This window comes from Sprattus sprattus, assembly GCF_963457725.1.
Source record: "Sprattus sprattus genome assembly, chromosome: 19".
NCBI classification, from domain to species: Eukaryota; Metazoa; Chordata; class Actinopteri; order Clupeiformes; family Clupeidae; genus Sprattus; species Sprattus sprattus.
Window position 1 is genome coordinate 11,992,849 of NC_137917.1, and position 16,181 is coordinate 12,009,029.

The 16,181-nt window shown below is 41.2% G+C and overlaps 1 protein-coding gene across 1 annotated transcript; it reads left to right on the forward strand.

Annotated features, from left to right (window-relative positions):
• Window positions 1-312: 312 nt before the first annotated feature.
• ggctb (gamma-glutamylcyclotransferase b) lies at window positions 313-13,016 on the forward strand (the record flags this gene model as incomplete). Its single annotated transcript, XM_080858660.1, has 5 exons — window positions 313-385; window positions 10,895-11,016; window positions 11,210-11,355; window positions 11,621-11,753; window positions 12,852-13,016. 5 exons carry the CDS (start codon window positions 313-315, stop codon window positions 13,014-13,016), a joined length of 639 nt encoding a protein of 212 aa, XP_080714786.1.
• Between the last annotated feature and the right edge of the window lie 3,165 nt (window positions 13,017-16,181).

Genomic DNA, 16,181 nt, shown 5'->3' on the forward strand with positions numbered 1-16,181 from the left:
TAAAGATACTTAATTTAAATGAGATTTAATCAATATATCTGTCACAAGCCTTCAGGCGAATTGAAATGTCAGGAGTGTAGTTTCCCCTCAGCCCTGGTAAGTAATCTAGACTTTAAAAAGGGGGTTGGATTCATTGGTGTCAGTCTTTAGGATACCACCCACCCAGCGATTTCCATTGGTGGATAATTTCACCCCACGGGGCGCCGAAGACACCCAGATGGATAAACGGATCCGCCTCCCCGGCCATATAGGTTCCCTTTTGCTGTCGTCCTCCACCTCACTCAGGTGAAAAGCACTCCTGAGACAGAAACGATGTTCGCCGGTAATTCACGCATCAGCTTTGCCATGCTGCTGGCACTGGGACTTCTGTTCGTGCCCATTTTAGGTGAGTGACTGTCATGCGGCACTTTTTAAAGCATTTTTAGCACTTATCCATACAGAGACATATGGAAACTACTCAGTTGCAGTTGTAGGCTACCTCAGGCCTGCCCGCAAGAGGCATTGCAATGGGAACACTGAAAAACTAGAACTAAAAATTCTTCTTTTATAAGTCTTTCCAGGTGCACACTTGCCAAACCTGTTCATCAGCAAAAGTGTATTGTAAACATCTACAGCAGTAGGCAATATTGATGCCTTATCGAGTAGTTGGTAAACACGTCTGGTATTTATGGAATAATTTGAAATCTTAGATTTACTGTAGCAGGCAGTCTATAGTTCGTGAGGCTAGAGCTTTTAAACTTAAAATCGTCTGACAACAAATCAAACCACCATCATAGCAACATCTTAAGAGTTTTGGAAATAGGACTTCAATTACAACATTACTTAACACTTAAACTATCTATAGATAAGTGTAATCACGAGGGGAGAGACAACTCCGTAACCATTGATTAGGTCAACATACCAGCATAATTGAATTTCAGTCTTCCTCCCGTGGCAGAGTTCCAATTATTTGTAGATTGAAAGAATAAGAACATCAAGATGTAGGCTAATATACAAGGCAGGGTTTTTCCAAAGCTTTCTTAACGGGACGTCATTGTAAATTAATTTATACCAATTTGTACATTGACGTTTCAAGGTGTTTCCCAGGACCTCCTTAGCTAAGTAGTCTATAGCCTACCTTCTGTAAGAAATACTTTTGTAAAGTTGATCTGGACCATTCAGGTCTTTGTGCTCATGCACATCAGATCACTGTGGGAGGGAAATTTTCAGCATGTGGAAGTCCTCACACAGCCCTGGATGTGATACAGCTCTGGGCATTGGGTGGAAGAGGAAATAACTGCATGGGAGATGTGGATTGCCTTCCTTGAAGTAACCCAAGCCTTCAGTGAGCTCATGCAGATGCAAGGGGATGTGAGTGAGTGAGCTGTCCAAGTCAACGTTGGAGCGCTTTGTGGTGCTGATGAACGTCAGGACAAAAGACACCATTGAGGTGAATTAGAAAACACCTCTTCACCCAGAAATCCAGAGCTCTGGGGAACATCCCACCCTAGAAGTCTGTGCTAGAGCAACACATTAAGCGGGTCACCTATCAGGCCAGTGTCTGGAGCAAAGCTTTAGTGCCTGACCCCGACTTGCCTTGATTGGGTGACGGAAGCAACAGTATGGCAGCCTCTGTGGACCACCCCACCAGAAGCCTTACAGAGCTGCTTCAAACCTATCCATTGTGGCTGCTCCCCCATTTTAGCTATAGTGTTCCTTCACACAGTTTTCAGATTAAATAAATGTTATAGAGCCTAAAAATGTTGTGTCAGTGTCTAGACTTATGCACTGACTGCGATGCCTTACCAAGATATGAGTTGCATTACATTTTGTGCTTCAGTAGAGAAAAATCGTTGTATAAATGAATAAGCTACTTTTTCATCCTTTGTGAATACAACCCTTTCAGTAACATCCCTAAGGGACACTGTTCAGGCAACCCAGTCTTGGAGTATCTTCTAATCCAACAAACTGGGGTGGGTTTACCAATTACAATGTATCTTAGCATTTTACCATGACTTGAAAGGTAAGTCTTACTAAAGTTGTTTTCTTTACACTTTTCCTGTGGTTTTCCAAGACATTTCTTAAGAGGTCCCCTAAGATAACAATTTTACCTTAAAGGGGATGTGCTGTACAAACAGTGTCATTTTCTACAGTTTCTTTACAGTTATTGAAGTAAACTGTCATTGGTGAAAACAAGTGGTTACTTTGAAATGCTGGATTTCAATCGTCAATTATCCTTAGAAAAGGTTAATACCCCAAAAGATCTACAAATAGGGCCAGGTTGAAAAATCCTGAAGTTTTCCTTTAACAGGCTGAATCCTGTTTCTGGGATCACTTTTTGGCATTGCCGTAGTTTTGACCATGCGTGATAAATCAGATTGGAGGTGACACAGGAGACTGAAGTCAAAAAGAGAAAGAAAAGAAAACACAAATTGAATATGTACTCAAATAAATGTGAATATATAAGTAAGTGAAGTATAAGTTTGGTTCGTGATAGCAACCAATCCTTATGACTGCAAACCATAGCAACATTAACAGACAAGCTAGACACACCGTGCAGAAACAGTGTTTTTAATAAGGTGTATTTTTTACTTCTAAAACTCCTTCAGCTCAACAGTGTCAACATATTAAGGGACAAGTTATGTCAAATGAATAAACTAGAAGAGCTCTTGGAGAGTGTACCTCTACCAAGGCCAAGTGAAACTAAATTTGTGCAATGGATTCTTGTAATGGAATGTAACTTGGCTCATGCTACACTTTTCCATTAAAGAATTTCCATTAAACAATTTGACATTTTTCCAGGTATGGTTTTATAGGCAACTAGTTTTGGTACCATCCTTTAATTCTTTTAATCTCCCTCTGGAACGAAATACTGTTTTCTGATTGGCTAATGGGGTGTTCATTAAGTTGACAACCAACGTAACGTTTTTTGTTTTTTACAGCTAGGTAGTGGATACATGGTTTCAATCTAGTTAACATCGAAAACAGAAATGGAGGATTTTGTAATTAACTTTAATATTCTCGGGAGCAAAACATTTGACCAATGTTGGAGGAGGAATTTGACATTTTTGGGTGTTGTAAACGGGAGATAAGCGGGATAACGGCCTTCGAGCTATACAGTTCTACAGAGATAATGGACTTCGCGGAGAAACTGCACTCCGCTGCGCGTCATGGAGTTCTTTGCCCCGCATCGTCCATTATCTTTGTAGAACTGTACAGCTCGTCGGCCGTTATCCCTAACTTGATAGCATATGGTCATGTAAAGGACATATAAACACCTGTGTCTTTGCCATTAGCCATCCAGGATATGCCCTATGTAGTTCTGTGTTCTGGCCTGAACACCCTGCAAAAATGGAAGAACCTGACCTTGCCAGCTATACTCCCAAAAGACACCAGTTAGTGTGTTCGCAAGCGTCTATCAGTGTCAACTGAGCTGTTGGTGATGTTTGCAAGGTTTTTGCATGCCCTTTAGGTAGTTAGCGTGCTAGTTTTGGAACATAACTCCTTATTGCTGCCTGAAGTTTGATGAAAATTGTGCTGCGTAATCCTGCATACAAACAAACTGAAATGAAAACTTATCTCCCTCTGGAACGAAATACTGTTTTCTGATTGGCTAATGGGGTGTACATTAAGTTCGTATAACCGGACACCTTGGACAAAGTCCCAGTAGAAAAGTTAAATCGCGTTCCATATCAATGCTCTTGAATGGTTACCATTGACAACCAACGTACCAGGCACTACTTTCTCACTACTTTCTCTAACGGGAGCACTAGGCTTCAAATCAAGAATTCATTAGGTTATTATGCATATTAAGTTTCCTAAAGATAAAGGAAATTCTAAATAATAATAATAATAAAATATAGCTGCAAGCAGCGATGGCGGTTTCCTCCTCCAAACATTACGAACCAGGGAAAAATTTAATTTTGTGACAATTTGTCACTGTATAGAAAAATCCATGCTGCAGACTTGCCAATGGGATAAAACATTTCAAATGCAATACTGTGCTCGAAGGCTGTGAAATTTGGCACACTCATTAAGGACAGTCCCTTCTTTATTCACACCAAGTTTCATGTCTCTCATTAGATTCATGCTGCAGACTTACCAATGGGATATTACATTTCAAATGCAATACTGTGCTAGAAGACTGTGAAATTTGGCACACTCATTAAGGACAGTCCCTTCTTTATTCACACCAAGTTTCATGTCTCTCATTAGATTCATGCTGCAGACTTACCAATGGGATATTACATTTCAAATGCAATACTGTGCTAGAAGGCTGTGAAATTTGGCAAACCCATTAAGGACAGTATCTTCTTTATTCACACCAAGTTTCATGTCCCTCATTAGACCACTCTAGCGCCACCAACGGGTCAAAGTTGGACTTGTGTTAACACACGCAACTTTTGAACCGTATGACCGATTTTCAAAAATGAGGTACCATTGGATTCCCTGGATCAAGACAAACTAGAATGCGTTTCGTGAACGAACTGCGAGAGTGTGCTTGCTCTGTTGCTGCCTTGACAGAGTGAACAAGTGCCTTGGAATTGGGGCAGGTGTCAGCTGTGCGCGCCTACCACACACACTCTCCCTGCTGGATGAGTATGCACAAATGAGTGCATGAGTGAGTATGCATGAGTGAGTATGCACGAGTGAGTATGCATGAGTGAGTAAACATGAGTGAGTATGCATGAGTGAGTAAACATGAGTGAGTATGCATGAGTGAGTATGCATTAGTGAGTATGCATCAGCGAGTAAACATGAGTGAGTATGCATGAGTGAATATGCATGAGTGAGTATGCATGGGTAAGAAAACATGAGTGAGTATGCATGAGTGAGTATGCATGAGTGAGTATGCATGAGTGAGTATGCACGAGTGATTATGCATGAGTAAGTATGCATGCGTGAGTGAACATGAGTGAGTATGCATGATTGAGTAAACATGAGTGAGTATGCATGAGTGAGTATGCACAAGTGAGTATGCATGAGTGAGTATGCATGAGTGAGTGTGCATGAGTGAGTAAACATGAGTGAGTATGCATGAGTCAGTATGCATGAGTGAGTATGCATGAGTGAGTATGCATGAGTGAGTAGACATGAGTGAGTATGCATGAGTGAGTAGAGCCCTGGTATGGAAGGTGTCTCTTAATATTCCTAGTTATACAGATGAATGGAGAGGGACAGAGAGAGAAGAGGAGCCATGAGACCTTGGCGCAGGTGTCAGTGAAGCACAGGTGCACGCCAGTTTAATGACCCTATTATGATGTCATAATGGCACAGAGTTCTGCCATGCAAGTCTATGGGGAAAAAAGGTGATTGAAAAAGAGGAATAAAAAAGGAGTGGCAAGGCGTACCGTCACGAAAAGATATAGCAGGTTGCACCGGATCGGGCCGGACGTTTCGGTGTTTGAACGGCTTCTGTACCTCGAAAGGGCGAGACGTAGTTAGCTGCAAGAAAAACGGGGAGAATAAAGAAAGAAAGAAAGAAAACTTGACAAGAACAATACTGTGCTTCCCTTCGGGCAAGCACACTAATTAAACACACTCTATGGCGTCAATTTCACTCAAATATTTGCGGACATATGACTTCACTTCCTGTTTGGCGCCTTTTCTGCTGAATTTGAGTGGCTATACCGGACAAACGGTTGTGAGGATTAAAATTCTGTTTGATAACTTTTGTGAGGCGAGGTCTGAAGATCCTCTCTGGTGATTTTGAAGAGGATTTGTCAAAAATTGTAGGAGGAGTAGGCTTCCAAAGGTTTTTGATAAAACCGGAAATTGAAGATAATCCATTTAACCTGAAATTGAAGCCAAAGGATGTATGTAATTCTCCTTGATCCAGGGAATCCAATGGTACCTCATTTTTGAAAATCAGTCATATGGTTCAAAAGTTGCGTGTGTTACAAAAGTCCAAGTTTGACCTGTTGGGGGCGCTAGAGTGGTATAATGAGAGACATGAAACTTGGTATTAATAAAGAAGGGACTGTCCTTAATGAGTGTGCCAAATTTCACAAAAAGATCTCAAATATTTGCTGACATATGACTTCACTTCCTGTTTAGCGGCTTTTCTGCTGAATTTGAATGGCTGTACCGGACAAACGTTTGTGAGGATCAAAATTCTGTTGATAACTTTTGTGAGGCTAGGTCTGAAGATCATCTCTGGTGATTTTGAAGAAGATTTACCAAAAATTGTAGGAGGAGTAGGCTTTCAAAGGTTTTTGATAAAACCGGAAATAGCGGAAAATCTATATAACCGGAAATTGACGTCATGGGGTGGGTTTAATTCATCTTGATCCAGGGAATCCAATGGTACCTTATTTTTGAAAATCGGTCATACGGTTCAAAAGTTGCGTGTGTTACAAAAGTCCAACTTTGACCTGTTGGTGGCGCTAGAGTGGTGTAATGAGAGCCATGAAACTTGGTGTGAATGAAGAAGGGACTGTCCTTAATGAGTGTGCCAAATTTCACAAAAAGTAGGAAACCTAAAAAAAAAATTGGGAGATAAGCGGGATAACGGCCTTCGAGCTGTACAGTTCTACAAAGATAATGGACTTCGCGGAGTGGAGTTCTTTGCCCCGCATCGTCCATTACCTTTGTAGAACTGTACAGCTCGTCAGCTGTTATCCCTTACATAACCTCCTTGGTGGAAGTCATTAAACATATAAGGGTTTGGTTGTGGTATTACTGCAATCCTCAAGGTAAGGAGGAAAGGTGGTAAGGACATTTCTATACCACTGCAGCCCTAGTCTAGGACATTTCTATACCACTGCAGCCCTAGTCTAGGCCATCCTTATGAAAGTATGTCTTACAGGAGGTAGGATACCTTAGCAAAGAGCATTCTGGAAAACACTTGGAAATGTTGGAAATGTTGGAGCTGAAGGTATAACTAACGAGTGGCATAGCATTAAGAAGGCTATGGGAAACGCACCCCTGAGTTAGATCTGCCCCCACCAAAAAACTCTACAGTGCCGCTTGAAAGTATGTGAACCCTTTGAGCAGTTTAGAGTTTTCTGTTGTTTTACAATGATTTTTCAATTTTTTCATCACCAATTTTCCATAGATGAAATGATATTTTTATCAATTGCATGCTCTTGTTTAGAGGTAATTGTGTGAGTAGCCAAAAAACTACATTATTAGTGTAGAAATTAGTGAAATTAGTGTATGTGCAAAAGTAAGTGAACCCCCAGCTGCATTGGTGAAGTCAAGTAGGTAACAGATTCGGTGGAACACATTTGGGTGCTTAATTAGTCAATTAAGCAAACCAATCAAATGAGACATCCTTAGGAAAAGGGTTGGGCAACACAGATTACAAGAGAGAGGAAACCAACCAAACTACTGTAGCGCCAAGGTGTACCCACACAGACCAACAATGTCGAGAGGAAAGGTGATATCCGAGGACATCAGGAAGAAGGTACTGACAGCCCATCAGTCTTGGGAAAGCTATAAGACCATCTCCAAAAGATTCCAGCTCCATCCATCCACTGTAAGACAAATCATTTACAAATGGAGGGCATTCAACACGACTGCATCTCTGCCTAGAAGTGGACGCTCATCAAGACCATCACCAAGAAGCACCAGAAGAAGAATAAATCAGGTAAAAGCCAACCCACACATCACCTCTAAAGAGTTGCGGTCCTCTCTGGCAGCATCTGGGGTAAATGTACATGCGTCTGCAATCAGACGGAAATTGTTGTCTTTTCTCCAAACAAAGCGGTTTTGATCGTGACCAAATAATTCCATTTTGAACTCATCTGAATGGACTTCCAGAAGGCCACTGGATTGTCCAAGTGCTCTCTTGCAAAGTTGAAACGGGCAGCTTTGTTCTTTTTGAGAGCAGAGGCTTCCAAACCCAACCATGAATGTCATGTCTATTCAATTGTCCTCTCTCTTTTAATTTGTGTTGCCCAACCCTTTTCCTAAGGATGTCTAATTTGATTGGTTTGCTTAATTGACTAATTAAGCACCCAAATATGTTTCTCCGAATCTGTTACCTGCTTGACTTTACCAATGCAGCTGGGGGTTCACTCACTTTTGCACATACACTTAATCTATGTTTTCATGTAGTTTTTTGGCTACTTACACAAATCCCTCTAAACAAGTACATGCAATTGATAAACATAAACCTGGCATTTCTTTTTTGGAAAATTGGTCATGAAAAATCATGTTAAAAGAACAAAAGACTCTTAACTGCTTCAGGGGTTCACATACTTTCAAGCGACACTGTATTTAAATGCTGTATTTCTGACAACTTTAAACCCACTATGACAATTATGGGGTGCCATTACATGCTCTGTTATCCTGCTCAGTTTCTGCACATTTAGCAAAGCCAAAAAATGGACTACACTTTTCAACGGTTACTTTTTCAAATACCTAAAGAGAAGTTGATACAATAACTTTTTCAAGAGTAATGTTCTGCATTTATGGTAAATTATAAAATAAAATCGTGTTAAATGTGAATGGTAAATGTTCAATCTAAATGTAAATTCTAGATATAAATGTTTTATGGTAAAAGTTAAATGATCAATCTAAATGTAGGACTTGGTTTAACTGAATAATACATCAAATATGTGTGTAACTGCCATTTTTACACTGTTACACAGTGGAGGCGCGGCCAATTACCGTATGTGCTGTAATATTCAGTTACATCAAGTCCTACGTTTAGATTGATCATTTAACATTTGCATTTACCATATAAAATTTATATTTAACATGGCTTTACATTTGTATTTTACATTGAACACGTATTGCAGACGGCAATATATTCTTTCATAATTTAACATCACTCCAGAACATTTCTTTTTGAAAATAATTTCCATGAATTTCTCTCTAAATGCTTGAAAAAGTGCAACAATTTACAAATAGCTCCCCACTCACAATATACCCACATCTGAATGTATGTTCAATTACGGCGTGTGTAGGATTAAACATGCGCTTACCCAGTCTGGTGCTACATTTGACATTATTATCGACTACGGATTGAGTAACCCACACAATATTAAACTAGAGCTATGAATTTCCACTAAACCGAATGACAGTTCAACGACAGAATATCACTAAGGAACGCATGGCTACGCACGTGATGGCGCCCTCAAGTGTCGCATCATACCCACTTTATGAAATTCCTCCGATGAGGACACCAGATAACCAAATTACTAAAGGCTGCTATTATTGGACTAGTAGGCGAAATTCAGAACCACACAGGTGTGTTCAAAATAATGGTGGCGCACTTTTGCGTCATAATATAACATAGTATAACCCATAGTCTAGCTGGTTCAAGAGAACTTTTTGAAAAATCAGCTTACCTCCAAGTTGAAGCATGAAATCCAGAAAATAAATATCCTTGTAAACTCTGGCACATCAGCAGTTTCGTGAATTCAGAGCTGTTAAAATGTGATAAACTGGCAAGAAAAACGTCAAGTTAAACATTATTAAATAAGTGCTTTTGTTTCCTTAAAATGTTTACTAAGTTAACTACTGCCACAAGGCAAGGTGTCCCACCAAGTCCGCCTCTCTGAGATTTATGCCACAGTTTATGCTTTCTAAGCTGATAACAGACCGCGGAATATTTTTGGGGTTTTTCCACTCTCCCCGGCTGCAGAAGCACATGCGTTATAGCCATGAAGCTATTGGTTCCTTCGCTCCTTTGCTTCATCATTGAAATGCTCTGTACAGTAGCCTACACACACGCTTGACTCTGTTGTTGTGGTGGTAGGGGGCGCGGTCTCTCATTTGGTGGGAGAGAAATAGCGGTGGTTTCTGATACCCTTCGTTACATAACTCGGTATTATGACAGGCAGGTGAACAAAAGAATATGGGCCACGCTGTCGCTGGTGTTGCCCGGTGTAAACAAGGCTATTTGCTATACTTGCTCATTTATACAAAATGTCTTGCCCTTTTATTTGTTTTCATACGGAGACAAGAATGTAGGCCACTATTGTCATGTTTATTTTTGGACTCTTGTATTCATGGGATGGTTCACGTGGGACTGTGAACAGTGCTATTTTTGCGTGTTCATGTTCAGTGTATGCAATTTACCTTTGTTTTCCTCTGACCCAAAATAACGAGGGGGCACTCCTAAACAAAGGGTCAGATTAGCATTACTGCTATTCATTTAACTGTCTGAGCTGAATAAAAATACAAACAAATAGATCATAAAAACTTCACAAAAAGATGCCACAAGAATAGAGGTCAGAATTTATACTTTATAGGCTTTATGGGAATTTAGACATTCTAAATTCAGAATTTAGGTAGACTGTTATAGGAGTTGGTGCATTTAAAGCTGGTGTGATACTTCTTCACAGCACCCTGAAGTGAGATTACCTCATGAGCTGTCGTAGTTTGTGCAATCATGCGAATAAACTGACAGCACTGATCTATATTTGTCTTGGTCGGACTATATTTGGAATATTTGAAAGGGTGTGTTTTACACAGCCAGACTATTTGTGCATTCCTCAGAGAGACAGATATAGCCCCAGACACAGACAGAGAGACATCACAACCCAGGACTGCAGTTGCTCACTTGTCTCCACTAGAGGCCCAAAGTGACTGAGCACAAATTACCTGCCTCATTCAGCCCTTGTACAGACAGGCAGACATGGTGCAAAAGCCACTGTTGGCTGCCCAGCACATTGTGCAGTCAGGGGTCAGGCATTGTGGATTAGCATGAGAATGGTGCGTCAGGGACACGTCAGTATAAAAGCAAGGGAACAAACAATGTTTCATCTTTGTCTCGCAATTGGTGCTCCATGTCCTCGCCGGCTGGGTGTGCGATAGCCACAAGCCCTGCTAATTGTGTGGCTGCTGACGCCTCTCTCTCTCTCCCTCCTCCTCCTCTTCCTTCTCCCTCTCCTTCACCTCTGTAACATTCTCACCCTGTCTCTCTTCCTCCTCTTCATCATCCTCCTCCCTCTCCCTCTAGAGGCCTCTGGTGAGATGGATAACAGCACCTTCTTGTACTTTGCTTATGGGAGCAATCTGCTTAAGGAGAGGCTACAGTTGAGGAACCCCTCTGCCACGGTCCACTGCATCGGCAGGCTGAAGGTAAGGTCTTGGTTTTTCTTCTTGAAAGTGGTGGGATTTTTCATGAGAGAAATCCCCCCCCCCCCCCCATCCCTTCTGCTTCCTTAAAGTTTTCCCCAAGACTCCTTTCCCTGTCCGGAGTGCCTGTGACATGACTGTATTAAATGCAGTGACGTTGTCTTTTTCATATGATCTGCTTTTCTTCTTCTTCTAGGACTATAAATTGGCCTTCGGTAACCACAAGGGTTTGGCCAGTGACCGCTGGCATGGGGGTGTGGCCACGATAGAGCATAGTCTGGAGGATGAGGTTTGGGGGGTGGTATGGAGGATGAACATTTCCGACCTAGAGTCCTTAGACAGGTAGGGCTCCTCCGCATGCTCCTGGTTACAAACCTCTACACCACCGGGGATAACTTAAGAGTGATTTTGAATGCGAAATGTCAACTGCCTCGAATAAACTTTGAGCTGATTATAATTAGCATGTTGCACCCTGATGAATGAGTTTCATGACGCAGGTTAGGCGCGTTAGGTGCCTAGCCGGCTCTGGAGCACCCATAGGGGCTTTGTGATGTAAGGTGGTCTTTGATGTATGTGTAATATGATGTAACCCTGTGTGTCTGGTCAGGCAGGAGAGTGTGAAGCTTGGAGCCTACAGCCCAGCGGAGGTGTCTGTGTGGACCCTCGGACAGGAGCTTAACTGCCGGACGTACATCATGAACAGCTGTGTGTACGCTCCTCCCTCTCCACAGTATCTGAAGGTAGTAGTCGCTTCGCTGTCACTTCGTCTGTTTCACTGTCACTTCACTCCTTTCCAGCCGTCACTAGGGCCCCTCTCCACTGGATGTCTTGCCGAGGCGAGAGGCGGTCAGAAGTGGTCTGCTTGGAGGACTAGGCTAATCATTGATGGTTTATGATGGTTCAGTTCTGAGACACAGAACAACATTCTCTGTAATGTGACGTCAATCCCTTAAGTTGACTGTCAATAGACTAGACCAGTATTAACACTGCTGGAAAAGGACAATGTTCCTGTACTTTTTTGTTTTGTTTCTGGTGTTTGCCCCTGTTCGGTCTCTGCTTTTGTGGTGGATGGACAAAAGGGCACAAATTGCAACTGGGACATTGGCTGCAAGGGAGGGGGGTCTGGGGTTAGTCATTCAGCCAAGCCCCACTCCAAACATCACACCCACTGCATGCTGAAGCCTCTGGAATTTGCATTTTGCTATCATATTTGGATTTTAGCAGCACGTCCCAAGCCTTTTTTGCTGACTCTTTAAATTGTTGCCAGCAATGGTACACGCCAATCCATGTGTCTGATTGCCCAGATAAAAAAACGGAAAAGGGTAAAAAATATGACCTTTCTGGAAATTTCCTTTCCAGTTCCTCTTCATTGGGATTTAAAAGTGCCAAATAATCATGGCAGCAAGAGTGGCAAGCCTGGCTTTGTGTAGCCAGCTTTGTGCTCTATCGTGTGCATGCGAGACTCATGCGGCGGACGCTCACATATTGTTCTCTCCCTTGTGTTCTGCTGGTCTGGGTATGTGCACTGTACGCTCGCATGAAATGCATATTTATAGGCATGCGGTCGCCACTCTCTCTCTGTTTTGTTTTCCGTTTTGCATGTTTGTCTGTGTGTCGTATTTAGTGGTCATACTTCAACATTTATGTGAAGGTATGCAAACAGGTTTATTAAAATGACCAGTATGATGTTTCTACACACATTAAATACATTTCATTGAATTCTGCTGAACTTGAGAATCAGGATTATGTTAAAAGCCTAGAGATAGAATATTTACTGAATGTGAATCTATTGCCATTAGAGATGATTAAGCTGCAGCCCTTTTCTTACGGTCCCCTAGGTGATCGTCATGGGAGCTGAGCAAAATGGCTTGCCTAAGGACTACCAGGAGAAACTCCGATCCATTGAGACCAACAAGTATGAGGGGCCACTTCCCGTGATGATGGAGGTCGAGCGTGCCATGAAGAGATCAAAGGAGAGAGCGAACCATCGGTCAGATGCGTAGCTCTGCGATCAAGCACATATCCCTGTTCACCAGTATCCAGAGAGAGAAACTTGAGCGTTTTAGTCAGCACTGAGAAGTCTTTTTTCAGGGGAAACACACAGAGAACGCTGGCAGACTTTTACGTAATTCTTAAATTTGTTTTAAAGTGTCTTAAAAAAAAAGACCTCTCTGAGGCACAGAAACCAGAGGGTTCTTGCACAGAACCTTGATTCCATGTACATTTAAAACTGGGTTTAAAGGGATTTTCTTTCTTTTGAAAAGGGTAAAAACAGATCTTCCATCCACAGAACCTTTGGCTTGGTCATAATAGCCTGGTCAGGAACGCAAATGCCAATCAAACCTTTGTATACTGTAGTAGTAAAGTAAAAATAAAGTATCATAGGATGTTCTGTCAGTAAATTAAGTGTCTATTGTTGCTTATCAACTTTACATCTTCAGAGGATCCTGATAGACAGCATCTCTCTCCCTCTCTACCCCCCTCTCTCTCTCTTTCTTTCTCTCTCTCTCCAGTGAGTATTGATACATTGCACTCCATTCCCATAAGTCATTCTGCACAGATATTTATAGTTCTGTAAAAAAAAAAGAATAATATGATTGTTATTGTAACACTTGTGTAGAATATCTCTAGTCAACATCAACGTTTCATATCAACCAACCAATTCTACTACTTGATATTGTAACAAAGCTGGCTCTTGGCCTATTTACAAGAACTGAAAGTACACCAATTTACCAAAAACACAAAGGTTCAATAATCAAAGTTCAAATTACCACACCGGTCCAATTCACACAAAGTTCCAATAAAAAGTACAAGTTTTCACAAAGATCCAATACATGCAATCAAAGTCCGCTCTCGCAGTACATGCAGTCAACAGGTTACTATCTTGCTCTCTTTCTCTCATGCTCCCGAACTCTAGCCTGGTGACACCAGCCTACGTATTTCCGCCTGAATTGATTTCAAGCTCATACTCAGTCTGGCCTAACCCCGTTGACAATCGTCTCCAGGACTCAAAATTTTGTAGGACCAATCAGCGAACAGTTCAGAGCTGTGACGCAAAACTCGCCTTGGAGGAAAAGACACGAAAAGCTATCGGAAAAGTTGTCTCAACTCTCGAGAACATCAGAAAATTAAAAGGAGAACAAGAGTATTTTCTTGTAAGTTTTATGATTGGAAAGGACGTCGTAGCTCTTCTCCCAACTGGCTTTGGGAAGAGTTTAATCTACCGAATGCTTACTAAACGTTGCTGATTGGTTAAGGGAACTCCAATGATTTTAAACCTCAAGATAAGCACCCGCCCATCTCGGAAACCAAAATGCATTGGGTTGGCCCAGACTGAAAGACGGAATGAAATGGCACCTGGAAGGAGAGAGAGTGAACCACAGCCTGCACAGCCAATCAACCAATTTACACACAATCATACCGACAAAACAGGCAGAACAGATGAGCCCAAAGGGGTTCGTCACAATATACCTATCTAAAAGGTCCTTACTTTTGTGGCAAAATGAATGATTGCAATGTATCAACATTGTTTGGCTTGCATTGCACCTACAGTAGTGTTTCTCTGGTGCTAAGAAAACTGTTCTTGCACTAACAGCTAGAGGTGCTGTTTTGTCTCTGTTGCCCTCTACAGGTGGAAAGTTTGCATTACACCAGTAATGGAGTGGAATTTTCCATCAGAGGGTCTGTGCCCAATATTATCAGAATAGATTGTAATTTTATCCAAAACGGTTCACACAACCAATTTTAAACATTGTTGACTATTTTAATTTAAAATTTGTAAAGAACAGATGAACCCATCTACGTCAAATTTGTGGAGAAAGACATACAATCATACTATACTATAGCTATATAGACTTTATCATTTCATTTAAAAACCTGTAAAAAAATTAAATAATCTAAAACTCGGTGAAGAGCAGCTAGTGCCTTGGAATAGATCCAAACAATTAAAAGGAACAAATAACAAGAATGACTACAGCTACAATCAGTGTGTAAATCTAATCAACGTTTCAGTAGCGTTCCACTGATGATTCCTCAAGGCTGTGACAGGCATGTGTTCCACACATTGCGAGGTAAGGTGCTGCACAATGACTGTTGTCAGCTGTCAGTGGAGCAGTACATAGCCTCATAAAAAGGCTGAGTGTGTTCAGGGTCCTTACTGAAGAGTCCATTGTCATCCGCTTGTACACTTAATAGCCTCTTTATGCCCCCGACGAGGTTTTGTCACAATACTTCATTGTGTTGCCTTGAAGAATCCACACTCTGTTGAAAAGCACAGTGCAGACCTCTGGGATAGAGGAAGTGCTGTGCGGATGGTCCCTGGAGCTCATAGATTTATGAGCTATGTGTTACATGAAGGCTGGAGCATGTGTTGGTACATGAGATACAAATTGTTCTTTTTTTTAAACAGCATTTGGTGTAATCACATACGAGTTCAACATTGTACATCTTGTGCTATCCTATGGGTTTTCCATCACAGGGAGATTAATATCTAGGACTTTTACATGTCACACTTTATGCTCTGAGCATTTCAGTGTAACATATCACACTCTCTGCTCTGAGCACTTGCTTGCCAATGAATCATGCTATTATGTGATTCATGAAGGCTTTACCTGTGGCCTACTCGGTGAGATCCACTAACTAGATCTGTTTATAGAGAGATGAAACACATTAACATAAATGTTAAATACAGCAAATTCTAAATAATTATGCATTCCAAGAAATAAACTGAGCTTCCACAGATCAATGAAATATTCAGCCCTAGAAACATTTAGAATAATTGAATACACTTTTTAAAGCATTTATTATAAGTTAACTAAAGTGTGTTAACAAAGGAGGGTAGCAATTAAGTCTTCTAGTTACAATTGGTATTGGGAGGATCTAGTGTATTTATAGGGAATCCTTTTTTCAACTTGGGCCCTATTTTTAGATCTTTTTGGGTCCAAATGTTTACTAAGGACAATTGATGATTGAAATTGGAAAGTTAAAACATAAACGCAAAACTGCTACACAATGGAATCCTATGAGGCAAGCCAGCACGTCCAAGTAAACCACTTGTTCTCTCCAATGACAAGCTCGTAAATATTACTATATGGGTCTAACAACATGGAAAGGATCCCTAAAGAATCGTACCACCTGCAGTTTTTTACTGCGATAACTGCACAGAAACA